The sequence below is a fragment of the Aethalodelphis obliquidens genome, unplaced genomic scaffold (genome assembly GCF_003676395.1).
Source record: "Aethalodelphis obliquidens isolate GAN/ISIS:26980383/991018 unplaced genomic scaffold, ASM367639v1 scaffold7, whole genome shotgun sequence".
Lineage (NCBI taxonomy): Eukaryota > Metazoa > Chordata > Mammalia > Artiodactyla > Delphinidae > Aethalodelphis > Aethalodelphis obliquidens.
This window is the reverse complement of record NW_020837951.1, coordinates 33,483,276-33,510,229: the sequence shown is the minus strand read 5'-3', so window position 1 is coordinate 33,510,229 and position 26,954 is coordinate 33,483,276. Positions and strand designations below refer to the sequence as shown.

Genomic DNA, 26,954 nt, shown 5'->3' with positions numbered 1-26,954 from the left:
GATGAAAAAGTCCTGGAGATGGATGGTGGCGATGGTAGCACAACAAAACCATTTTGGGATGGTTCCACCTTTTGGCTATTGTGAATAATGCAGATATGAAGACTGGTGTATAGAAATCCGTTTTTCTTCATATTGAGTTGTAGGAGACCTTCTTGAAACTTCTGGCTTTTCCTACTTCCAACTCTGTTATTTACCAGCTCTCTGATTCTGAGTATCCTTGAGGGTCAGAGTTGTTACAGTGACAACCTTGAGAGAGCTCTCTCTCTCCCAGCATTTTGTCTGTTCCACTTCAGTCGGTTTACAGGTGACGAGGTCCAGTCCTTACCTGGCCTGAGATCTCACAGCATCCTGGTGGCAAAGCTAGAGTAGAATTCTTTGTCCCTTATTGTTTCGGGCCATCTCTATCAATTCCTCCTGGTAGCTCCCGAAACATAATTAATTGGAAATATATAGGTGTGTAATTATCGTACAAAAAACATTATACTAAGAGTAGTGGAATTCTAAATATACACACACACAATCCTGATACTGCAATTAACCAGTATTCCTTTTATATTTTTCTTTCATTACCGTATATGACATTCTGCGGGTTTTTTTCCCCCCATGATTATATAAGCTCTTATACATTTTTTTAGTCTTCATGTTTAACTTAAAAAAAAAAATTAACCTTTTTTGAAATGACACTACTCTCTTTTTAACTAAAGTTTCTGTCTCTCCCAGTTCTGTAGTCTTTTCTCCATTTCTAGCTCATCTCTAAATCATGTTATTTTTTAAATTTAAACATGGTTTAAAAAAAAATTCAGCCCTGAAATATATAACATACAAAATGAACATCCTCTGTAATCCCATCCCACAGAGATTACCGTAATTAACAATTTAGTGTGTCTGACGCCAAATATTTCCCTCAGTTTTCTTCCTTTGTGAAGTGTGGTCCCCATATCCCTTCCATCCCCGCCTGAGGTATGCTCACATCCTCTCTCTTTAGAGCAGGGCACCGTCAGAGTTAAATTGCCAGCCTGCCCCCCAGGCCCAGCCCACCCCTGTCACAGCAGGGTGAGTCCTCTGACCTAGCAACCTGCACTTCTTTGTCCATCACACACCCTTAAGCCTGGTTTTCAAGGCCTTTGCCACTCAGCCATCCTTATCTTCTATTAATTCCCATCTGGGTCTTTCTGCTGTACTTAAGCTTTCTGGTCACCCTCACTGACAAGGCTCACTCCACTTAGAATGTCTTTCGTCACATCCAGTGAATTATAGATAACCAATTAATTAATTATTTAGCATTCCCACCAAAGGATTGTTTTGAGATTGGGCTGTATGTATTATTGATGGTGATATTTGTGCATATAGCATACTTGCTTTCAGCAGCTCAGGCTAATTAAATGTGACAGATGCTTTTTGAATGGGTTTAGGCATTTGGTTATAGTTCTGTTATTATTCTTCGTGGTTTGCGCAGTGTGTAACATTCTTCAGATGTGTTCCTGATAACAGCAGCCATTATTTTTGAGCATTTACAGTGTGCTGAGTGCCCTCCACAAGTTCATAGCAGCTCCCACCAGGTACTGCTATCCCTGGGAAGGAGAGACTCAGAGAGCCTCGGAGGCTTCCTGGGCCTCAAACTCAGATCTGCCTGACTCTAGAATGTATGCGGAAGGTACCACACTATTTAACTTTTTTTTCCCTCCCTTTTTCTATTTTAAAGGAATATCAGAAGCTCTTTCCTGACATTCCCATAGGGTATTCTGGGCATGAAACGGGCATAGTGATATCTGTGGCCGCAGTGGCTCTGGGGGCCAAGGTCTTGGAGCGTCACATAACTTTGGACAAGACCTGGAAGGGGAGTGACCACTCGGCCTCGCTGGAGCCTGTGGAGCTGGCCGAGCTAGTGCGGTCCGTGCGCCTCGTGGAGAGGGCCCTGGGCTCCCCGACCAAGCAGCTGCTGCCCTGTGAGATGGCCTGCAACGAGAAGGTGGGTTCTTCTGTCCTGCCGGGTGCCACTGTTGAGAGGGGGCCGCGTGCGCTTACCTGAGAGGTAGTTGGTACCAGCCCTACCTGAGCCCAGGCCAGTGGAATGATGCAGGGATGTCGCTCGGAGCCTATGAGTTTTTTGGGGTTCATATTAGCAGCGGGAGGAACTGGTTATTTAAGGAACTTCAGCTGTTTCTCTGGTTCCCTGGCATATTACAGTTTTCCATTAAGTCTCTGAAGCCTCTGGCCCCAGCGCTCTAGACCCCGGGTAAAGGGAGGTGGTGTCCGGGGCCCCTCGTGAGGCATGCGGGTAGGTCAAGTCTGGGGTCTCATGGAGTAGGTAATCCTTGAGGGACATCCAGGCAGAGGGGCCCCATGAGGCAGTGGGAGGAGGGCCTGTGCTATGTCAAGGCATCCCTAAGCGTGGGAGGCAATGGATGGATGGGGGTGGGGCTTGTCACGGGGTTGGTGGGGGATGACGCAAACGTTCCCTCAGGAGCAGTTTGAGCTGTGCAGCGTTAACCTTCAGACAGAGGGGACGGGGAGGCCCGCGAGCCCTGCCTGGCACACTGACTATCTGGGCTTCCCGGAAGCCATGGCCTATACCTGGCTCGGCCTCTGAGTCTAGAGCCAGGCGTCCTGGGGCTGCCAGGGAAGCAGACACTCCTCAAACGCTGCGGGCTGTCTGGGCCAGAACAAAGATCTAACACCAGGCCTGCTAGAGGAGTGCTCTTTTATCCCTGTGGGGCCTACTTGCTGCCCTCAAATTAAAGATGCATATACACCAGGAAATTAAAATAACAGTAAAAAGAAACAAACTACCTTATACAAGAAAAGGGGAGAGAATTGGCCCAGAAACTGGAATGAGAGTTATAGCAGTTGAGCACTTAATTTGGTTCTGAGCCTCCTGGCTCCCTGGGCAAACAGTGAGGTACCAGAGGATGCAGAATCTGATAATCATCCGCCGACAGACCTTCTGTCCTGCCATAAATTCCAGAACTGATTCCTTGGCCCTTACCTGGAAGATGCAGAGTATCGGACTAGATACTTTGTTGAAAAGCATCTATGGGCAAGACCTAGAAACACTGGTCATGAGCTTCAGGTCTCCTTTGTTCCCCTCACCTGCCCAGCCTATCTGCCTCTTCCTAAGAGGCTCCCTTCCATACTCAGTGTCTGTGCGCCCTCTGTACTGCTACTGTACTGAGCAAGGAGGACACAAGGTTTGTGTCCCTCGAGCAGTGGGCCAGGAGTCAGGAACCCCAGGTTCTCATCTTGGCTCCTCGCAACCTTGGCCAGCTTACCCGCCCTCCGTGGACCTCCGTTTCCCCATGTTTAAAATGTGATGCTGAACTGGACGATGACAAAAGCAATCATAATTTTAATTTACTGAGAGCAGTCTATGTTCCAGGTAGGTTACCTACATTATTATCACGAATCCTTGTAGTCATCTGACAGGGCAGAGACACTGTTATTTCCCATTTTACAGAGAAACTCAGCCACAGCTTGTACCCAGCTGCCTGGGATTCGGATCTGGCTCTCTTTGGCTACATAACCTGAGTCCTTTATTATAAAGGGCCCTCCTCTGAGTCTCTGAGTCCACCCCACACTGGCCTAGTCCCTGCTGTGTGTGAGATACTGTTCTAGGCACCGAAGGGGGAAAACAAGAGTCCCTGCTATCCAGGTAACCTTGTGCGAGAAAACTGATCAGGGACCTTGGGGATAAAGCAACGTGTGCTAACTATTTCTGTGAGGCTGGCACTGAGTCTTAATTTTGTCCACAGCTGGGCAAGTCTGTGGTGGCCAAAGTGAAAATTCCGGAAGGCACCATTCTAACACTGGACATGCTCACTGTGAAGGTGGGTGAGCCCAAAGGCTACCCTCCTGAAGATATCTTCAGTCTGGTGGGCAAGAAGGTCCTGGTCACTGTGGAAGAAGACGACACCATCATGGAGGAATCAGTAGAAAATCATGGCAAAAAAATCAAGTCTTAAAATAAAGTGCCATTCTCTGAATGCTGGTGCCGTCAGGTGCATTTGGGTGAGGTGGGGCAGGAGTGGTGGTCTCCAGGGATCTGGCTTTCATCCACTCCCCACCCAGACAGCAGACATTTAGGGGCCAGGCCCTGGGTCAAGCCCGTTGGAGGGATACAGAGAGCAAATATGGGCGGCCTCTGTCTCAGGCTGGCTGGCCCAGAAGGGGCGGTGGGCTCAGAAGCATCTCATCACTGCCCAGTGGCAGTGAGGGTGCAGAGGAGTGAGTGCTGGCTGTATGGGCCCTCTCCTTTCAGCCTTCCTTCTTCCTGCCTGCAAAACCAACGCTAATGACCCCAAATATCTCTTCCTTCCAGCTCTCTCTCCTTATCCCCTGCCGCCCTGGGATTGAGTCTAGTTAGCTGTATAGCCATCACTAGGCATTAGAGAAGGGGTTGGCCAAAGTGTTTTGCAGGCAGAGGATGCCAAAGCACTCACAGCTCTGAGCAAAGAGAGGGAAATGGCATTTATTCCTTCTTTAAACAAATATGGAGGGCCTACTATGTGCCAGGCCCTGCTTTGGGGCCTGAGGACACTGCAGTGAATCCCCTCCTTATGGGACTTCCGTTCAGATGGGAACAGATGCTCCATAAACCAGGAGCACAGTAAGTAAACCACAGTACGAAGGTGACACGTGCAGTGGGGCACGTGAGGGAGCTGGGGAGTGTGGGGCTTGGCGTATTTGCAGCTTGTGGTGACTTGTAAGTATGCTGGCGATGCTGAAATCAGCCCTTCCATGATCCGTCGTGAAATTACAAACCCAGCTAACAAAAGATCCTCACTGTTGGACTTCCTTGAACTGAAGCATGAACCCTTCACAGAGATTCCCTATCATAGTCCTCTTTGTTCTTTTGAACCAATACTGAGATTAATGATTATTTTCAAATGTACTTTCAAATTCTTAATCTTTGTTCATATTTATTTGACCTGGTTACTTTAATTCCTCTTGATTCAAAGTGTATCTTGGGGGGCTTCCCTAGTGGCGCAGTGGTTGAGGGTCCACCTGCCGACGCAGGGGCCACGGGTTCGTGCCCCGGTCTGGGAAGATCCCACATGCCGCGGAGCGGCTGGGCCCGTGAGCCACGGCCGCTGAGCCTGCGTGTCCGGAGCCTGTGCTCCGCAACGGGAGAGGCCACAACAGTGAGAGGCCCGTGTACCTCAAAAAAAAAAAAAAAAAAAAAAAGTGTATCTTGGAGTCTCTTTTCGAATGTGTAAATTGCTCTTTGAAGTTTCTTTATTTGTGAGGATAGGGCCTCCCTCTCCTGGGGATCCCAAAACAGTTTCTGGAAGGAGACTCGTGTTTGTATGTGTGGGTGGGGTGGGGTGGGAATCCACGGTTGTACTCACGAGAATCCGTAAGATTGACGTGCTAGGAGCTGGAGTGTGACGGCATCCATTTCTGGCTGCTGTTTACTCCCTTTCACTTCTCCCTACAAACAGTCATGAGCAGACAATCAAAATTTCTGATTCCATAGCCTTTTTTTTTTTTTCTACAAGAGCAGAGATGACATTAAATATCTGAGACCTCCTAACAAGAAGAGACTTAGTATGGTAGTAGACGGATGTGTTCCAGGGCCTGGGAAGAGGAGGTGGGTCTGAAAGGAAAGGAGGGAAGAGCCTAGCTGGGGCTCTGGCTGAGAATGTACGGCAGGCGGTTTCTAGCAGGGAACCTGTCAGTTGCTTCCAGGTCCTGTCAGACTGGAATGTGAGAAGGGCCCAGGCTGCTCTGTAGACCTCAGCTAGATTCCCCCACAGGGCAGAAGCCAGTGAGGGCACAGGGCCTAACTCTGCCCTTTGGGTAGAGGACTGGGTAATGTGTTGGAGAGAACTGTGAAGAAGGGCCATCGTCTAGAACCTGCTTCCCATCAGGGCACATAGAGAAAATCATAGCCTGTGAATGCCGTGTGTAGGTAAAGTATGGGGCTGCCTGCAGCCAGGAGCAGCTGGCCACCTCATGCTGTGCCAGGCCCTGAGGGCAGGAGGATGGATCTCTGGGCACAGCTCTGGCCTATTTGTACGTCCCTGAGCACCTGCCAGGAAGGAGATCCAGTGCTGGGCCCACAGTGAGGCAGCAGACGGTCCCTGTTGGAGAATTCACAGCCTATTGGGTGCAGTTACGTCCACAAATAGTGCCCTGCATGTGTGAATTGCGGAAATGTTTTCTAAGAGTCATGAGAGCTATGGGAGTGGGGATGGGAGAGGAGGCGTTGGCCAGGGAAGCTCTCCTGGAGGAGGTGGCACTTTAGTTCAACTGTGCATGTTGAGAAGTGACTGAGGGAGGAATTGTGGAATCTGGGGCATGGGAAGTACCCTGTATGTCCAGGTGAAAGTTGGGCAGGGAATGGCCACATGGAGAGGAAGGAAGGGATTTGGAAGGTTGTCAGGAAGGAAGCAAGGGCTTAAAAGCCTGCTGACTTTGGACTGTGTTCAATAGGCAATGGGAAGCCATGGAAGGCTTCAGAGCAGGACATGGCGGACTCAACCTTGGGCCCCACCCCTCTTATGCTTACCGTCCCACCTCATATGCAGCTTGGCTTCTTGGGCAGCCTGTCCCCTCCTCGTGGTATGGACTCCTGCTCACCATGCCCTGGCTGCGCTGGGCCACCTCTGTGTGCCCTCTGCTAGGCTGCGTCTCCTCCACCAGGCTATCATCACTGTCCCCCTTCTCCCTGGCAAAAAGGAACTGCAGAAACAGAAGATATCATTCAGTAGACAAGAAAGGGTCCCTGAAATCTCTAAAAATTAGTAAGTGACCACAAATGGCTTCAATGTTGATCAAAAGTTGCCCAAAGTTACATAATATTATCTTGGATAGGAACTGCTGGGAAGCAGAATTTGTTGCCACATAAGCAAGAAGTTCTAACGTGAATTACCTTCAGAAATAGTGAACTCCCCCCATTACTAGAGATATTTCATCAAGGACCAGCTGACTAGAGCAAGAAAGTTGTGGAGGGGGTGGGAAATGAGCAAGGCCCCGTCCAGGCCTGGGTGCCGTGTACTTGAAGCAACACAAACTCCCAATGAAGAACACGGTTAAAAGGGACGGTACGGGCTTCCCTGGTGGCACAGTGGTAGAGAGTCCGCCTGCTGATGCAGGGGGCACGGGTTCGTGCCCCGGTCTAGGGGGATCCCACATGCCGCGGAGCGGCTGGGCCCGTGAGCCATGGCCGCTGAGCCTGCGCGTCCGGAGCCTGTGCTCCGCAACGGGAGAGGCCACAACAGTGAGAGGCCCGTGTACCAAAAAATAAAAGTAAAAAAGGGACGGTATTCATTTTATTAAAACCACATCTGCAAGCAATTTGCTCTTATCAATAAGGAAATTTCTATAAATTCAAGTCTGAAAGAGAATAGTGATCAGTACCGTTACAGACATGGACCCCAAGGAAGCTCAGTCCTGTGCTGAGTATTCACGGAGGCTCCTGCTACTGCCAGATGGCAGCTAGGAGTATCGGCTGTCTCAGCACCGTGTCAGGCACAACAGGAACTCCACTGGGGATGCAGATAGGTCCTGGCATGGTACAGTACTGTACAGTTTTTAAGGCAAGTTCATATCCTGTGGGCTCATCTGAGCCTCACAGCACTTGCAGGTAGGGTCATTAACCTCATTTTACAGATGATGCCCCAAGGAGTACAGTGACTAGCTTGAGGTCACAATTGATTGTGGACCAAAACTGCAGTTTTCATCCTTTATAGTCCAGCTCTGACTCTGCTACCTGAATCCCAAACTCTCAAATCTCCCTCTGGGTGTAAGACCTCATCTCAGAGCCCATGGAAGGTAATCCAAAGGTAGACTTAAGTCCCACAGAGAAACCGAGCAAAAGCAAAGCATCACAGGCCTAATAAGAGAGGGGCCATCTCCAAAGAAGATATACAGACGGCCAACAAACACATGAAAGGATGCTCAACATCACTAATCATTAGAGAAATGCAAATCAAAACTGCAATGAGATATCATCTCACACCAGTCAGAATGGCCATCATCAAAAAATCTACAAACAGTAAATGCTGGAGAGGGTGTGGAGAAAAGGGAACCCTCTTGCACTGTTGGTGGGAATGCAAATTGATACAGCCACTATGGAGAACAGTATGGAGGTTCCTTAAAAAACTAAAAATAGGAAGGACTTCCGGGAAGATGGCAGAAGAGTAAGACGCGGAGATCACCTTCCTCTCCACAGATACACCAGAAATACATCTACGCGTGGAACAACTCCTACAGAACACCTACTGAACGCTGGCAGAAGACCTCAGACCTCCCAAAAGGCAAGGAACCCCCCACGTACCTGGTTAGGGCAAAAGAAAAAACTAAACAGAGACAAAAGGATAGGGACGGGTCCTGCACCAGCGGGAGAGAGCTGTGAAGGAGGAAAAGTGTCCACACACTAGGAAGCCCCTTCGCGGGTGGAGACTTCGGGAGGCGGAGTGGGGGAGCTTGGGAGCCGCGGAGGAGAGCACAGCAACAGGGGTGCGGAGGGCAAAGCGGACAGATTCCAGCGCAGAGGATCGGGCCGACCGGCACTCACCAGCCGAGAGGCTTGTCTGCTCGCCCGCCGGGGCGGGCGGGACTGGGAGCTGAGGCTCCGGCTTTTGCCGGAGCGCCGGGAGAGGACTGAGGTTGGCGGCGTGAACACAGCCTGCAGGGCATTGGTGCGCCATGGCTGGCCGGGAGAGAGTCCGGGGAGGGGTCTGGACCTGCCGAAGAGGCAAGAGACTTTTACGTCCCTCTTTGTTTCCTGGTGCACGAGGAGAGGGGATTAAGAACGCTGCTTGAGAGAGCTCCAGGGACGGGCGCGAGCCGCGGCTAAGAGTGCGGTGCCCAGAGACGGACATGGGACGCTAAGGCCGCTGCTGCCGCCGCCAGGAGGCCTGTGTGCGAACACAGGTCACTAGCCACACGCCCTTCTGGGGAGCCTGTGCAGCCCGCCACTGCCAGGGTCCTGGGATCCAGGGACGGCTCCCCGGGAGAGCGCACGGCGCGCCTCAGGCTGCAGCGTCACGCCGGCCTCTGCCGCTGCAGGCCCGCCCCGCACTCCGTGACCCTCCCTACCCCCCGGCCTGGGTGAGCCAGAGCCTCCGAATCAGCGGCTCCTTTAACCTCGTCCTGTCTGAGCAAAGAACAGACGCCCTCCGGCGACCTACACGCACAGGCGGGGCCAAATCCAAAGCTGAGCCCCTGGGAACTGTCAGAACAAAGAAGAGAAAGGGAAATCTCTCCCAGCAGCCTCAGAAGCAGCGGATTAAAGCTCCACAATCAACTTGATATACCCTGCATCTGTGGAATACCTGAATAGACAACGAATCATCCCAAATTAAGGAGCCCTGTGGATGAAAGGCTCTTGGTGCTGCAGCCAGGACTCAGTGCTGTGCCTCTGAGGTGGGAGAGCCAACTTCAGGACACTGGTCCACAAGAGGCCTCCCAGCTGCACATAATATCAAACAGCAAAAATCTCCCAGAGATCTCCATCTCAACGCCAGCACCCAGCTTCACTCAACGACCAGCAAGCTACAGTGCTGGATATCCTATGCCAAACAACTAGCAAGACAGGAACACAACCCCACCCATTAGCAGAGAGGCTGCCCAAAATCATAGTAAGTCTACAGACACCCCAAAACACACCACCAGACGTGGACCTGCCCACCAGAAAGACAAGATCCAGCCTCATACACCAGAACACAGGCACTAGTACCCTCCACCAGGAAGCCTACACAACCCACTGAACCAACCTTAGCCACTGGGGACAGACACAAAAAACAACAGGAACTACGAACCTTCAGCCTGCAAAAAAGGAGACCCCAAACACAGTAAGATAAGCAAAATGAAAAGACAGAAAAACACACAGCAGATGAAGGAGCAAGATAAAAACCCACCAGCCCTAACAAATGAAGAGGAAATAGGCAGTCTACCTGAAAAAGAATTCAGAATAATGATAGTAAGGTTGATCCGAAATCTTGGAGATAGAATGGACAACAGAATGGACAAATTGCAAGAATCAGTTAACAAGGACCTAGAAGAACTAAAGATGAAGCAAGCAACGATGAACAACACAATAAATGAAATTAAAAGTACTCTAGATGGGATCAATAGCAGAATAACTGAGGCAGAAGAACGGATAAGTGACCTGGAAGATAAAATAGTGGAAATAACTACTGCAGAGCAGAATAAAGAAAAAAGAATGAAAAGAACTGAGGACAGTCTCAGAGACCTCTGGGACAACATTAAACGCACCAACATTCGAATTATAGGGGTTCCAGAAGAAGAAGAGAAAAAGAAAGGGACTGAGAAAATATTTGAAGAGATTATAGTTGAAAACTTCCCTAATATGGGAAAAGAAATCATTAATCAAGTCCAGGAAGCACAGAGAGTCCCATACAGGATAAATCCAAGGAGAAATACGCCAAGACACATATTAATCAAATTGTCAAAAATTAAATACAAAGAAAACATATTAAAAGCAGCAAGGGAAAAACAACAAATAACACACAAGGGAATCCCCGTAAGGTTAACAGCTGATCTTTCAGCAGAAACTCTGCAAGCCAGAAGGGAGTGGCAGGACATATTGAAAGTGTTGAAGGAGAAAAACCTGCAACCAAGATTACTCTACGCAGCAAGGATCTCATTCAGATTTGATGGAGAAATTAAAACCTTTACAGACAAGCAAAAGCTGAGAGAGTTCAGCACCACCAAACCAGCTCTACAACAACTGCTAAAGGAACTTCTCTAGGCAAGAAACACAAAATAAGGAAAGGACCTACAATAACGAACCCCAAACAATTAAGAAAATGGGAATAGGAACACACATATCGATAATTACCTTAAATGTAAATGGACTAAATGCTCCCACCAAAAGACACAGATTGGCTGAATGGATACAAAAACAAGACCCATATATTTGCTGTCTACAAGAGACCCACTTCAGACCAAGAGACGCATACAGACTGAAAGTAAGGGGATGGAAAAAGGTATTTCATGCAAATGGAAACCAAAAGAAAGCTGGAGTAGCAATTCTCATATCAGACAAAATAGACTTTAAAACAAAGACTATTAGAAGAGACAAAGAAGGACACTACATAATGATCAAGGGATCGATCCAAGAGGAAGATATAACAATTGTAAATATTTATGCACCCAACATAGGTGCACCTCAATACATAAGGCAAATACTGACAACCATAAAAGGGGAAATCGACAGTAACACATTCATAGTAGGGGACTTTAACACCCCACTTTCACCAATGGACAGATCATCCAAAATGAAAATAAATAAGGAAACACAAGCTTTAAATGATACATTAAACGAGATGGAGTTAATTGATATTTATAGGACATTCCATCCAAAAACAACAGAATACACATTTTTCTCAAGTGCTCATGGAACATTCTCCAGGATAGATCATATCTTGGGTCACAAATCAAGCCTTGGTAAATTTAAGAAAATTGAAATTGTATCAAGTATCTTTTCTGACCACAACGCCATGAGACTAGATATCAATTACAGGAAAAGATCTGTAAAAAATACAAACACATGGAGGCTAAACAATACACTACTTAATAATGAAGTGATCACTGAAGAAATCAAAGAGGAAATCAAAAATACCTAGAAACAAATGACAATGGAGACACAACGACCCAAAACCTGTGGGATGCAGCAAAAGCAGTTCTAAGGGGGAAGTTTATAGCAATACAAGCCCACCTTAAGAAGCAGGAAACATCTCGAATAAACAACCTAACCTTGCACCTCAAGCAATTAGAGAAAGAAGAACAAAAAAACCCGAAAGCTAGCAGAAGGAAAGAAATCATAAAAATCAGATCAGAAATAAATGAAAAAGAAATGAAGGAAACAATAGCAAAGATCAATAAAACTAAAAGCTGGTTCTTTGAGAAGATAAACAAAATAGATAAACCACTAGCCAGACTCATCAAGAAAAAAAGGGAGAAGACTCAAATCAATAGAATTAGAAATGAAAAAGGAGAGGTAACAACTGACACTGCAGAAATAAAAGAGATCATGAGAGATTACTACAAGCAACTCTATGCCAATAAAATGGACAATCTGGAAGAAATGGACAAATTCTTAGAAATGCACAACCTGCCAAGACTGAATCAGGAAGAAATAGAAAATATGAACAGACCAATCACAAGCACTGAAATTGAAACTGTGATTAAAAATCTTCCAACAAAGAAAAGCCCAGGACCAGATGGCTTCACAGGCGAATTCTATCAAACATTTAGAGAAGAGCTAACACCTATCCTTCTCAGACTCTTCCAAAATATAGCAGAGGGAGGAACACTCCCAAGCTCCTTCTACGAGGCCACCATCACCTTGATACCAAAACCAGACAAGGATGTCACAAAGAAAGAAAACTACAGGCCAATATCACTGATGAACATAGATGCAAAAATCCTCAACAAAATACTAGCAAACAGAATCCAACAGCACATTAAAAGGATCATACACCATGATCAAGTGGGGTTTATTCCAGGAATGCAAGGATTCTTCAATATACGCAAATCTATCAATGTGATAAACCATATTAACAAACTGAAGGAGAAAAACCATATGATCATCTCAATAGATGCAGAGAAAGCTTTTGACAAAATTCAACACCCATTTATGATAAAAACCCTGCAGAAAGTAGGCATAGAGGGAACTTTCCTCAACATAATAAAGGCCATATATGACAAGCCCACAGCAAACATCATCCTCAATGGCGAAAAACTGAAAGCATTTCCACTAAGATCAGGAACAAGACAAGGTTGCCCACTCTCACCACTCTTATTCAACATAGTTTTGGAAGTTTTAGCCACAGCAATCAGAGAAGAAAAGGAAATAAAAGGAATCCAAATCGGAAAAGAAGAAGTAAAGCTGTCACTGTTTGCAGATGACATGATCCTATACATAGAGAACCCTAAAGATGCTACCAGAAAACTACTAGAGCTAATCAATGAATTTGGTAAAGTGGCAGGATACAAAATTAATGCACAGAAATCTCTGGCATTCCTATATACTAATGATGAAAAATCTGAAAGTGAAATCAAGAAAACACTCCCATTTACCATTGCAACAAAAAAAATAAAATATCTAGGAATAAACCTACCTAAGGAGACAAAAGATCTGTATGCAGAAAATTATAAGACACTGATGAAAGAAATTAAAGATGATACAAATAGATGGAGAGATATACCATGTTCTTGGATTGGAAGAATCAACATTGTGAAAATGACTCTACTACCGAAAGCAATCTATAGATTCAATGCAATCCCTATCAAACTACCACTGGCATTTTTCACAGACCTAGAACAAAAAATTTTGCAATTTGTATGGAAACACAAAAGACCCCGAATAGCCAAAGCAATCTTGAGAACGAAAGAAGGAACTGGAGGAATCAGGCTCCCAGACTTCAGACTATACTACAAAGCTACAGTTATCAAAACGGTATGGTACTGGCACAAAAACAGAAAGATAGATCAATGGAACAGGATAGAAAGCCCAGAGATAAACCCACGCACATATGGTCACCTTATCTTTGACAAAGGAGGCAGAAATGTACCGTGGAGAAAGGACAGCCTATTCAATAAGTGGTGCTGGGAAAACTGGACAGCTACATGTAAAAGTATGAAGTTAGATCACTCCCTAACACCATACACAAAAATAAGCTCAAAATGGATTAAAGACCTAAATGTAAGGCCAGAAACTATCAAACTCTTAGAGGAAAACATAGGCAGAACACTCTATGACATAAATCACAGCAAGATTCTTTCTGACCCACCTCCTAGAGTAATGGAAATAAAAACAAGAGTAAACAAATGGGACCTAATGAAACTTAAAAGCTTTTGCGCAGCAAAGGAAACCATAAAGAAGACCAAAAGACAACCCTCAGAATGGGAGAAAATATTTGCAAATGAAGCAACTGACAAAGGATTGATCTCCAAAATTTATAAGCAGCTCATGCAGCTTAATAACAAAAAAACAAACAACCCAATCCAAAAATGGGCAGAAGACCTAAATAGACATTTCTCCAAAGAAGATATACAGAGTGCCAACAAACACGAGAGAATGCTCAACATCACTAATCATGAGAGAAATGCAAATCAAAACTACAATGAGATATCATCTCACACCAGTCAGAATGGCTATCATCAAAAAATCTAGAAACAATAAATGCTGGAGAGGGTGTGGAGAAAAGGGAACCCTCTTACACTGTTGGTGGGAATGTAAATTGATACAGCCACTGTGGAGAACAGTATGGAGGTTCCTTAAAAAGCTACAAATAGAACTACCATATGACCCAGCAATCCCACTACTGGGCATATACCCTGAGAAAACCATAATTCAAAAAGAGTCATGTACCAAAATGTTCATTGCAGCTCTATTTACAATAGCCCAGAGATGGAAACAACCTAAGTGTCCATCATCGGATGAATGGATAAAGAAGATGTGGCACATATATACAATGGAATATTACTCAGCCATAAAAAGAGACGAAATTGAGCTATTTGTAATGAGGTGGATAGACCTAGAGTCTGTCATACAGAGTGAAGTAAGTCAGAAAGAGAGAGACAAATACCGTATGCTAACACATATATATGGAATTTTAAAAAAAAAATGTCATGAAAAACCTAGGGGTGAAACAGGAATAAAGACACAGACTTACTAGAGAATGGACTTGAGGCTATGGGGAGGGGGAAGTGTAAACGGTGACAAAGCGATAAAGAGGCATGGACATATATACACTACCAAACGTAAGGTAGATAGCTAGTGGGAAGCAGCCGCATAGCACAGGGAGATCAGCTCGGTGCTTTGTGACCGCCTGGAGGGGTGGGATAGGGAGGTTGGGAGGGAGGGAGACACAAGCGGGAAGAGATATGGGAATATATGTATATATATAACTGATTCATTTTGTTGTGAAGCTGAAACTAACATACCATTGTAAAGCAAGTATACTCCAATAAAGATGTTAAAAAAAAAATAAAAATAAAATAAAAAAAAAAAAAAAAAAAAAAAAACTAAAAATAGAATTACCATATGACCCAGCAATCCCACTACTGGGCATATACACTGAGAAAACCATAATTCAAAAAGAGTCATGTACCAAAATGTTCATTGCAGCTCTATTTACAATAGCCAGGACATGGAAGCAACCTAAGTGTCCATCAACAGATGAATGGATAAAGAAGATGTGGCACATATATACAATGGAATATTACTCAGCCATAAAAAGAAATGAAATTGAGTTATTTGTAGTGAGGTGGATGAACCTAGAGTCTGTCATACAGAGTGAAGTAAGTCAGAAAGAGAAAAACAAATAGCGTATGCTAACATATATATATGGAATCTAAGAAAAAAAAAAAGGTCATGAAGAACCTAGGGGTAAGACGGGAATAAAGACACAGACCTACTAGAGAATGGACTTGAGGATATGGGGAGGGGGAAGGGTAAGCTGTGACAAAATGAGACAGTGGCATGGACATATATACACTACCAAACGTAAAATAGATAGCTAGTGGGAAGCAGCCGCATAGCACAGGGAGATCAGCTCAGTGGTTTGTGACCACCTAGAGAGGTGGGATAGGAAGGGTGGGAGGGAGACGCAAGAGGGAAGAGATTGGGAACATATGTATACGTATAACTGATTCACTTTGTTATAAAGCAGAAACTAACACACCATTGTAAAGCAATTATACTCCAATAAAGATGTTAAAAAAGAAAAAGAAAAAAGAGAGGGGCCAGAGCGAGTAGGCACTGGCTAGAGACCGGCTGCATTCACCTGAACATGGTGGATGAGTACAGACCCCAGTTCCACCATCAGCTGTGTGACCTTGGGCAAGTTACTCATTCTGTGTCTCAATTTTGCCATGTGTACAATTGGGATAACTTTCTACCTCCTAGGGGTGATGTAAGGATCAAATGAGTTAATAGCTGTAAAGCATTAGAACAGTGCCTGACAAAATAGCAAGTATTTTTACTTGGACCCTGTGGCCGTGGGTCTGGGAATAAATATTGGTTTGCAGGGATGAACAGAGATATGGGGTCAAGTGCATGCATCTTCCTCTGTCAGGAATGCCCTCTGCCTGTCAGAATTCAGCTCTGGGCCATCCCCAGTAGAATTAATTTCCCTCTTCTCAGCATTCCTGGAGCATAGTGCTGAAGACATCTATCCAAGCTAGCGTTTTAAATGATTTGGTTAGGACTAAAGCCACTTTTGAGGTTCCTTCTGCCTTGTATTCTACTTACATTACATTGCCCCATATGAAAGTACCGTTTTTAGGTTAAAAAAAACTATTGGAAATTGCCAGTTTTATATGGTTCAAACCAATTAATGCACTGAGAGTCTGTTTAAACCCTGAGGGAGATTGCTTTGCGTTTTCCTCACCCTACCACTGCCCTCCTGCCAAGCACCTAAGAAGATACTTTTACATAGTACCACTTCAAAACCATATAAGGAATTTGACCGACAGGATGCTGAACCTTCAGAACTGAGGCACAGACCCTGGAAAGAGGCCTTTCCCTCCCTAATAGAGGGGATGATCTCCCTGGGAAGCCCTGCTGATTTGGCCTTCTCTATTTCCATCATTACCTTCTGGAAAGCAGGGGCTCTCTAGGTTTCCTTGGCAACATTTTGGACCTGAGGAGCATAGGGATGCCTGAGCTGCCCAAACCCCACTCATAGTTAGTTCCTCTCCTTTTGATTCCAAGAGGGTTGGGAAAACTGCCTGTGGTTGCTTAGCAACAGTCACCTGCTGATTTCTTCCCAACATTCCCTAAGAAATGAATAAGCAGTAAAATCTTCCAGGTTGAAAGCTGGGCCTGAAGGGCTGGGCCAGGGGGCAAGTGAGACACATGCCTGAGGGCTGGGAGGTGGCCGAGCCCTTAATCACCGTGGGTGACTTTAGGCAACTTTCTTTCAGGACCTTATTCTCCCCAAATGTACAATGGGGTCAGGCTGAGTGATCTGTGAGACCCTCCCAGCTCAGCTGTTCTGATTCAATAGCAGCCAGCTAGTGGTCATTCACTCGCTGCCTTGGAGGGAAGGGACTTTCTGAACTTTTCAGGGTGGGTAAGGTGTAGGACATGGCTGCCCTTAGGAATCTTCCAATCTAATTGGAAAGACAGGTCCCAGACTGTGGATCTGATACAGAGAGATTCTTGTAGCTTGGGGAGACTTCCTGGGGGCAGTTAAGCCTGGGGAAAACAGACAGGCAAAAAGAAGACGGGGCTTTCCTGTATAAATGTGTTTATATGGGAAAGGGCAAGGGTATAGAGGTGGAACTATGCGACACACAGTTCTGATTGGAGAGTCTCTGAAAAGAGCAGTAGGAGCTAGATGAGGATGTGTAGTTTGGGGCAGACTAGAAAAGCCTTGACTGCTAAGGTAAAGTGCTCCCCTCCCCCCCCCATAGTCTCCTTGGGAACCTTCTGATAGTTCTAAGAGGTTAAGTGGTTTCACGCAGATCACTCTAGCTGTAGGGTGGAGGATGAGCATGGGAAAGGGTTCAGGCCAGGTGTTAAGAAGCTCTTGCAGCTGCTCTTAAGGAAGTGACATGGACAAGCTGAAGGAGAGTGGAGAGGAGGAAGCAGATCCAAGGGACATTAAGGGACAGAAGAGTCTTAGCGACTCTTATTCACATATTTACTGTGCGCCTACTATGTGCCAGGCGGTTCTGAGTGCTGTACGAGGGAGAAAGTTCTGAGGCTGAGGATCATGTATTCTGACATGGTGAGGATGCTTAGGGCTCACCCATGGGTGTGTCCTTTCAGGAACCTGGACTAAAAGCAGTGTAGAAGAAGGGCCCTGGTGGCGGTGGGGAATTCGGATGAGAGAGCAGCAGCAGAGGACCTATGTTTAGGGCCCGTTTGAAACTAGCGTACCTAGGAGAGGAACTGTTCAAAGCACAGGGCATGACTGGTAGGGGAGAGGATGGGAATGCTTACAGAGGCGGCAGTAGACCAGCCATGTCTGGATCGGATGAGACCAGAGCCGCGGAGAGCCTAGGGCGGCCACTCAGGTGTCGGCCCCTAGGGCAGTCGGGAGATGCTGATGGCCCCTTCCCAGAGCCGCAGGGCCGGGTAGAGCAGCTCCTGGAAGGCGGCACGGAAGGTGTGCAGGTGGATCATGCCGTCACGTCGTAAAAGGTGAAGACGCCGACCTCGTAGTCCAGGAAGACGCCGAGCCGGTCGGGGTCGTCGCGGCGCCGCAGACGGCTGCGCTGGCCATCGTGGAAGGCCCAGTACTCGAGGTCATATAGTTCGAGGCACCAGGACTGGCGGTTGCAGCCCAAGCGGGCTGCGGCAGAGGCGCCGCAGGGAGCCGTAGGCCGCGCCCACCCACCAGCCGACGCCCGCCTCCAGCACGTCCACTTCCCAGTAGTGGCGGCCGGCGTCGAAGCAGTCGCGGCCCAGCACCTGCCACAGCGCGTCGAAACGCAGCGCAGGATTGAGCCCCAGGTTGCCGTGGTGGCCACAACGCACCTTCAAGCAGTCTGCCGAGAGACGCACGCGCGAGTGCAGCGTGTCTGCCTCCAGCGTGAGCGTACGCGCGTCTGCGGAGGGCGGGGACACCGGGCCAGGCCCGATGGGCGGGGCCAGTGCCCCTGCCCCGCCCCCTGGAAACCGACCCTGCTGGTACCCGTTGTCCCGCAAGTGTTCAGGGTAGAATACAGGGAAACACGGAAATCACGAGTGGGGCGGTGGCTGGGGAGCACGGGCAGGAGAAAACATTTTAGTGCACACCCGTTGTACGGCTTGAATTTTGTACCATGGAATTTCTTGCCAATTTCTAAAAAGTTAATAAAAAATAATCCTATCGGGGCTTCCCTGGTGGCGCAGTGGTTGAGAGTCTGCCTGCCAATGCAGGGCACACGGGTTCGAGCCCTAGTCTGGGAAGATTCCACATGCCGCGGAGCAGCTAGGCCCGTGAGCCACAACTACTGAGCCTGCGCGTCTGGAGCCTGTGCTCCGCAACAAGAGAGGCCGCGATAGTGAGAGGCCCGCGCACCGCAATGAAGAGTGGCCCCTGCTCGCTGCAACTAGAGAAAGCCCTTGCACAGAAACGAAGACCCAACACCATCAAAAATAAAAAAATAAATAAATTTAAATTATATAAAAATAAAAAAAAATAATAATCCTATCACTGTTAACACTTGGGTGTATATGCTTCCAATTTTTTTCTTTACTTGCCCCTTTATAGTTTTTTTCTTAACGTTGGTGTCATACTATACAGGCTCTTGGGTAATCTGCTTTTGAAATTTATTGAAGTATTTATGAACACTTTACCACATCAATTTCATCTGTGGATTCAACAAACCTCTGATCAAATTTTGATGGGCTGTTGGATCTGTGCATGCAGAATCCATGGATACAGGGAGCTGAGTGTATTTGCAAACCATATAATTGTTAAGAGATTAATGTCCAGAGTATATAAGGAACTGGTACCACTCAGTATCAAAAACAAAAACAAAAACAAAAAAAAGAATAACCCAACTAAAAAATGAGCAAAGGGGCTTCCCTGGTGGCGCAGTGGTTGAGAGTCTGCCTGCCGATGCAGGGGACACGGGTTCGTGCCCCGGTCCAGGAAGATCTCACATGCCGCGGAGCGGCTAGGCGCGTGAGCCATGGCCGAGGAGCCTGTGCTCCGCAACGGGAGAGGCCACAACAGTGAGAGGCCCGTGTACCGCAAAACAAAAAAAAAAAAAAAAAAGCATTTTAATGGCAACCTTAAGATTTTGATGTATAGATGAATTGTAATTTAACGTATTCCCTCCCCCCGCCTTAAAAAACACGCTTGTTAAAAAGGTTTTGAAAATACTAATATGAATACATCTTTATGTATCTGATTAGTTATTTAGAATATATTCCTAGAAGAAGAAGAATTGCTCGGTCGACGGGGATGATTGTGATTTTAAGGCCTTTGGTAAATATTGCCAAACTGTCCTCCAGAAAGGTGGTGGTGATTTAAACTCCCAATAACAGTTCTTGCTGCATTATACACCTCTGTAGGCATGAAGTTAGAGAAAAGTCTAGATCTTAGGGCATGTGGATGTTTAGCTTTAGTAGATACTGCTGGATAGTTTTCTCGGTAATATTTTGGAGTTTTCTGTAGAGAGGTTTTGTATGTCTTTTGTTAGATTTATTCCTAGCTTTTTAAAAGTGTTACTGAAAATAATGTTTTTAAAATTTCATTTTCTAATTGTTTATTGCCAATACATAGAAATACAATTGATTTTTGTATGCTGACATTACATCCAGCAGCTGTTCTAAATTCATTTGGTAACTAATTTATTTATAGATTATTTTGGATTTTCTGTAAATAATAATGTCACCTTTGAATAATGATCTTTTTTTCCCTTTTCCCATCCTTATACGTTACTTTTTTTTTTTTTTTTTTTTTGGCCTCAAGGCACTCTCTAGGACATCTAGAACAATGTTGCATAGAAGTGTTTATACTGGGCATCCTTTTCTCCCACTCCTGGGTAAATACCCAACAGAAATGCATACATAGGTGCATCAAAAGACATGTACAGGGATATTCAAAGCAACATTATTCACTATAGGCAAAAGCTAAACAATCCAAAATGTCCATCAATATATTAAGTGTGCTACATTCATACAATGGAATACTACACCACAGTGAAAATCAACAAACTACTGCTACACACAATCATATGGGTAAATCTCACAAATGTCATGTTCTGTCGAAGCAAGACACAAAAGAGTAGTCTGAGTGATCTCATTATATAAAGGTCAAAGACAGGCAAAAGTAATCTTTACTGTGAGAAGTCAGGAGAGTAGTTACCCTTCGGGATAGTGAACTGGCATGAGGAAGGATTCTGGGGAGCTAGAAGTTTCCATTTCATGGTCTGAAGGAAGTTATTGAATGTGTTCACTTTTAAAAAATCATTGAGCTACAGCCCTTTGACTTGTGCACTTTATGTATTTTATATTTGTTAAAGTTTAGTTTAAAAAAATGCATGCCTAGTAATTCCATTTTGAGAAATTACTCCTAAAAAAATACAAAAATGAGCTAAGGTGTATTCAGTCACTAATTAATTCAACAAAGAGGTACAAGAATGGATGTTTACTGCAGCACTGTTTATAGAAATGAAAATGTAAAGCAGCCTAAATGTCCAATAGTATGATATGAGATTGATTTAAACGTGGCATATTCAATGGAATACCACGTATCCTTTAAAAATAACTATAATATCTGTGTTTATTAAAATAGAAAATTGTTCAATCTACACTATTAAATTTATTTATATATTTATTTATTTATTTTGCGGTACGCGGGCCTCTCACTGCTGTGGCCTCTCCTGTTGCAGAGCACAGGCTCCGGACGCACAGGCTCAGCGGCCACGGCTCACGGGCCCAGCCGCTCCGCGGCATGTGGGATCCTCCCGGACCGGGGCACGAACCCGTGTCCCCTGCATCGGCAGGCGGACTCTCAACCACTGCGCCACCAGGAAAGCCCTAAATTTTTAAAATTACAAAAGAAGGCAATTCCCTGGCGGTCCAGTGGTTAGGACTCCGTACTTCCACTGCTGGGGGCCAGAGTTCGACCCCTGATTGGGGAATTAAGATCCTGCAAGCCTCGTGGTGGAGCCACAAATAAATAAATAAATAAAATTACAAAAGAATATCTATAATATCCCATTTTTAAAAATCTGTAGACATATATATTTTTAAAATGTCTGAAAGAATATATGACAAAAATTAACATCATTTAACTCTGGGGCAGCCAATTGTTTTCTTTTAGTATATGTAATTTCGAATTCTCTACAAGAAGCACACATTACCTGTATAATTTTTTAAGGGAACAAAGATGTTCATAATATATCAGTAGATGAAAACACAGATTACAAAACAGGATGTAGAGTATGACACCATGTTTGTAAAAAATATATATATTAAATATTTATCACAGTATGTATATAGATATGCCAAAGAAAGTTAAAAGGGCAAATAATAGTAGTTATCTACTACTACGTGTCTGCTTGGGTATGTGAGCAGAAACATTTCCAAAGCTCTTCAGTGATTTATGAGTGATTTTCTTTTAAAAAACTTTTCTTTGTTTTCTAATTTTTCTACAGTGAACGTGTATTATTTCTGTGGTTTTTAAAAAACTGATAATAAGGGTTAAGAAAACTGAAGTTGGGTTTCTTAGGGGAAAAGGGGGGGCCTCTACTTCAGTGACCCTCCCTCCCACAAGTACACCCCACGCCCTCTTCACCCTCTCCCCGCTCCTGGGGTCTTACATTTTAAGAAGAGTGATCGCTCTGGTGAGGGGCTTGTTTTCAGCAGGGAACCCGGCTGGGCGCCGGAGGAGCCCGAGAGCTGGCAGTTCACGTCTGTAATGAATTGTGAGAAATGAGTGCCTGGTGTTCATGCAAACAGCACAAATTACAAAACATACTAAAAATATTACAGAACTGGGGATTCGCATAATCTCTTCCCAAGAATTGCATGCAAATTTAAGTAGGAAATGCAAATTCACAGTCACAAGAAAACTTCAGGACAAGGCTCAGATCTATACAGAAACGCACTTTCCAGGATCCGAAGCAAACTGAGCAATGACAGGCTAGTGTGAGTGAGGCCTGGACATGGGGAGGAGACAGCAGGCTCCAGGACCATCCTGAGAGTCAACCATGTATTCAGCAGTCAAGGAAGGGGGCAATTTCATGGCAGACATGCAATTTCTAGGATAAAGATCGAAAACAAGAAATCAAAGCTGAACCCTTAGGAAGGTCGCGTTCCGGTCTCATCCAGGTAAGAGGGAGTTCAGGGGAAACCCAAGTCATGGTCCCTGTCTCCAACAGCTCAGTCAGGTAAATGAGGTGAGAAATGGGCTCGCTTGAGCCATACCGCTCAAGGCAGAGAGTGCTCTACATCGAAGAGGAGACGTGAAAGGGCTCCAGAGCCTGAAGGGGTCAGTGAAGGCTTCATGGAAGAAGAAGCACCTCAGCTGGCCCTTAAAGGATGGGGAAGATTTGGACACCCAGAAAAAGGATGGGAGCCTTTCCCCAGGATACAGCAGGAGCAAAGACATTAAGGACAGGTGCTAGTAGCGTCGTGTAAAAACTGAGGAGCCATGGAAGGTGTTTGAAGGAGTGTAGATATGAGCAGAAGAATCTCCAGAGCGCTCTCTGGTGGGGAGTGGATGGGGCAGGGTGAGTGTGGAGGCAGAGGCCCTGTTGGTAGGCTCAGGCCTGACCTGGGGCAGCAGGGATGGAAAAGGGGCTGGGTTCAGGATATACTGCAGTGGTACAAGTACCAAGGCTTAACTCTAATGGGAGTGGAGAATGAAGAGTAGATTGGAGTCAAGAAGCAGAGGATTGGGGGTTGAGGCATGGAAGATGCTGGATTCCATTTCAGCCTTTTGAGCCTGCAATGCCTGTTACACTCACAGGTAGGGAGGTGAGGCGGGACACTGGACGGGCAGTGGTGCTGCAAGACCCCCATCTCCCTGTGGCCTTCCTGGGAGTCAGTACCTCTCAGTATTACCTGTGATAGTAAGAATGATGGCCTTATCTGGTGGTGGATGAGGGGTGATGGCCTGAGAGGAAGCAGACTCCAGGGCATCAGAAAACAAACCTTGGGACCAGAGTCTGTTTGAATTCTGCCTCTACCCCTACCAGCTGTGTGACCTAGGGCAAATCAGTTAACCTCTCTGACCCTCAGCTTCCTCATCCGTAAAATGGGGGATAATGAAGATGTCTACCACACAGGGTAATGCTGACTGTTGCATTTTTTAGCAAAATCAACACAGAACACATGAAGCAAATAACCATTAGTAATCTTGACATCAACATGAGCTTCAATCATGGTCTGCCATTTTTTGACCATGGAGCACATTTTGTCATGGATAAGATCCATGCCATGAAAGTTAGGCAGTTCTTGCCCTGAACATCTTCAGGAATTAGCTTTAATTCTCTTAAATGCAGCTTCATCATTCTGCAGGTCAGCAAGGCTCACTTCCAAAAGTTAACCCTTGAGGCCATCAAAAGCAATTTTGGTTCCTAGAGTTCTCATGACTAGGGTTTTTCCAATATTTCTTATATGGAATGTAGCTGGTGCTTTCACATCGTACCAACCTTCCTTAGAAAACAGATCAACCATTTTCTTCTTGGCTCCCTTTTAACTGCCTTTCGTCAGGCATTTGCTCTTGCAAACCACCATGGTGCTGCTCAGAGAGCCAAAAGGGCCATTCCCTCCAAGTCTAAATGCTCTTTTCCATCTCAGAATATGACAACTTCCTTCTAGTTGTTCCGGTCAAAATCTGTGGAGTCTCCTTGGTATCTCTTTCTCTCTTCTTCCCTTCCTGCGCCCACATCTACTCCTGTTGACTCCCCCCACCTACCCTTTGCTGTTCCTTCAACATGCCAAACTTACTCTTCCCTTGTGCCTCGGGACCTTTGCACTTGCTTTTCCCTCTGCCTAGAAGACATTTCCCCCAGATATATCAGCAGCAGCAACAATAATAGCTAACACTCACATGGTGCTTATTATGCCTGAGCGCCATTCTGAGCGCTTTACATGTAAGAACTCATTTAATCCTTACAACAACTCTATGAGACAGGAATATATTATCATCTCCATTTTATGGATATAGAAACAGAGGCATAGAAAAGTTAGGTGCCCTGCTCAAGATGGCAGGGTTAGGAAGTGGTGGGCCTGGGATAGGAACCTGGGCAGTCTGGCTCCAGAGTCCATGCGTGTGACCACAATGATCTCCAGCCCATCCTTCAGGTCAGCTCACACATCCCCTTCTCAAAGAGGCCTTTCCCACTTCCCATAGAAAATAGCTCTGGGCTTCCCTGGTGGCGCAGTGGTTGAGAGTCCGCTTGCCGATACAGGGAACACAGGTTCGTGCCCCAGTCTGGGAAGATCCCACATGCCGTGGAGCGGCTGGGCCAGTGAGCCATGGCCGCTGAGCTTGCGTGTCCGGAGCCTGTGTTCCGAAAGGGGAGAGGCAAAAAAAAAGAAAGGCCTGGGTAACAAAAAAAAAAAAAAAAAAAAAAAAAAAAAAGCTCTTCCTCCTGGTCACCCTCCATTCTCCTTACTCAGCTCATTTTTTTTCAAAGCACTTCTTTTTTTTTTTTTTAATAAATTTATTTATTTGGCTGCGTTGGGTCTTCGTTGCTGCGCGCGGGTTTTTCTCTAGCTGCGGCGAGTGTCGTTGCGATGTACGGGCTTCTCAGTGCTGTGGCTTCTCTTGTTGTGGAGTGCGGGCTGTAGGCGCGCGGGCTTCAGTAGTTGTGGCTTGCGGGCTCTAGAGCGCAGGCTCAGTAGTTGTGGCACATGGGCTTAGTTGCTCCACGGCATGTTGGATCTTTCCGGACCAGGGCTCGAACCCACGTCCCCTGCATTGGCAGGCGGATTCTTAACCACTGTGCCACCAGGGAAGTCCCCCAAAGCACTTCTTATCGCTGACATATATTCATTTGTTGTCCATCTTCTCCTTAAAAGACTGAGCACCACAAAGGCAGGAGCTTTGTTTTGTACCCCACTGTGCCCAGCACATAACAGGGGCTCAGTAAATGGTCTGAATGAATCCTAATAGCAGAGATGAATGAATGGATATTTCTGAGCACCTGCTCTGTGTCAGGCCCTGCAGTGACCTCAGAGCTGGACCCAAAGTGGTTCTTGCCTTCCAGGCATTTAAGAGAGGAAGGGAGGGGTCCATGTATCCAGCTGACAAACACCCCCAGGCAGAAGATGGAGCAGGCCCAGGGCAGAGGGGGGAGACAGCCGGGAGAGCGAGCGAGCCCGGGGTTTCTTGGAAAGGCTTCCCAGGTGAGCACAGCTGTGGGTCCTGACCAGGCAGAGGAAGAGGAGTTGGCCCTTCCAGCTGGGAGCCCAGCGCAGGCAAAGCTGAGGTGTGGCAGAACCTCGGGAGCAACTGAGGGGCAGGAGCAGAGCAGGGCAGCTGCGAGAAGCAGGACCTGGTCTCCGAATGGGTAGGAGGTGAGGTTGGAAGGGAGGGTTGGGCCCAGGCCCAGGAGACCTTGACCACCCAGCCTAGGGCCTCTGTGCAGGAGACACATGATTTAGGGTGGCGATCTTCACAGTTGTCTCTAATCACAGGGCTCTAGGGGAGTAAAGGACCCAAGGTTGGTCACACGGTGACTTACTCGCCTTAAGGCGGACGTCCAGTGGCGTCTGTAGCGGACTCTGCGTGGCTTCCACAAGGCCCTTAAAGAAGCTCTTGACGGGCTCAAAGGAGTGGGGCACGGGGTGGCATGACTCCCCCAGGCTCATCTGCTGCTCAGCGGCCGTGTACGCGCGAGGGCACGTGGGGCTCTGGGTGGCTTGGAGCCGCGTCCCAGCCTCCACCACTGTGCCCAGGAACAAACCCAGCCAGCAAGCACTGGCCCCACCTGACCGTGGCACCTGCTGCCACCCCAGGCCCTGCCCCTGGGAGCAGAGCCCCGAGGACCACAGCCTTGGCAGTCCCCCCCACCCCTGCCTCGAGGAAGAAGGCAAGCTGACTGCCCCTGCCCTGAAGTTGCTCACCACCTCGAAAGGGACCCCGAAGCTTTACAGACACTGTGACAGAGGTCGGCCTGAGGTACAGGGGACGAAAAGAGCGAGGGGCCAGTTTTCCTGGGGAAGGCGCTCCTGGGGCATGTCCAAACGGGGGGAACAGGAAACCATATCCCAAAGGGGAAGCCAAAGACTCTGGAAGCTCAGCTGGAATGCTGACCAAGGGGGTGTGCCCACCACAGTGGGGGCCTGTCCTGTTTTCTGCCTGGACAGCACCTTTTAAATACCCTTCCTGTGTTAAGTGTGGCTTTGCTAAGTACAAGCAAGAAAACTGTCCCAGCCCCCGGTGTAGGCATGTGACAAGGAGTCTCCACTCCAAGACTTGGATGTGGAAGTGGCGTGTAGCTGTCAGGGACAGCAGTGGTGGAGGTTGCAGGGGACGTGCTCTGGGTCAGGGGTGTGAGCTGTGACATCTGCCCAG

The 26,954-nt window shown here is 46.7% G+C and overlaps 2 protein-coding genes and 1 pseudogene across 2 annotated transcripts in view; 1 reads left to right on the top strand and 2 right to left on the bottom strand.

Annotated features, from left to right (window-relative positions):
- The window catches only part of NANS (N-acetylneuraminate synthase), a 29,202-nt gene extending 25,221 nt beyond the window's left edge, over positions 1-3,981 (top strand). The window contains exons 5-6 of the mRNA XM_027105401.1: positions 1,703-1,969; positions 3,750-3,981. Of these exons, the coding sequence (XP_026961202.1) occupies positions 1,703-1,969; positions 3,750-3,959 (477 nt within the window). The 3' untranslated portion in view covers positions 3,960-3,981. The remainder of the gene's footprint in view (positions 1-1,702; positions 1,970-3,749) is intronic.
- Positions 3,982-5,139: 1,158 nt separating this feature from the next.
- Positions 5,140-26,954, bottom strand: part of TRIM14 (tripartite motif containing 14) — a 37,127-nt gene continuing 15,312 nt past the window's right edge. Inside the window, 7 exon segments of the mRNA XM_027104119.1 lie at positions 5,140-5,428; positions 6,509-6,681; positions 17,927-18,114; positions 18,117-18,295; positions 18,297-18,534; positions 22,246-22,338; positions 26,122-26,525. Of these exon segments, the coding sequence (XP_026959920.1) occupies positions 18,011-18,114; positions 18,117-18,295; positions 18,297-18,534; positions 22,246-22,338; positions 26,122-26,525 (1,018 nt within the window). The 3' untranslated portion in view covers positions 5,140-5,428; positions 6,509-6,681; positions 17,927-18,010.
- LOC113619912 (40S ribosomal protein S3a pseudogene) lies at positions 22,335-24,855 on the bottom strand (annotated as a pseudogene).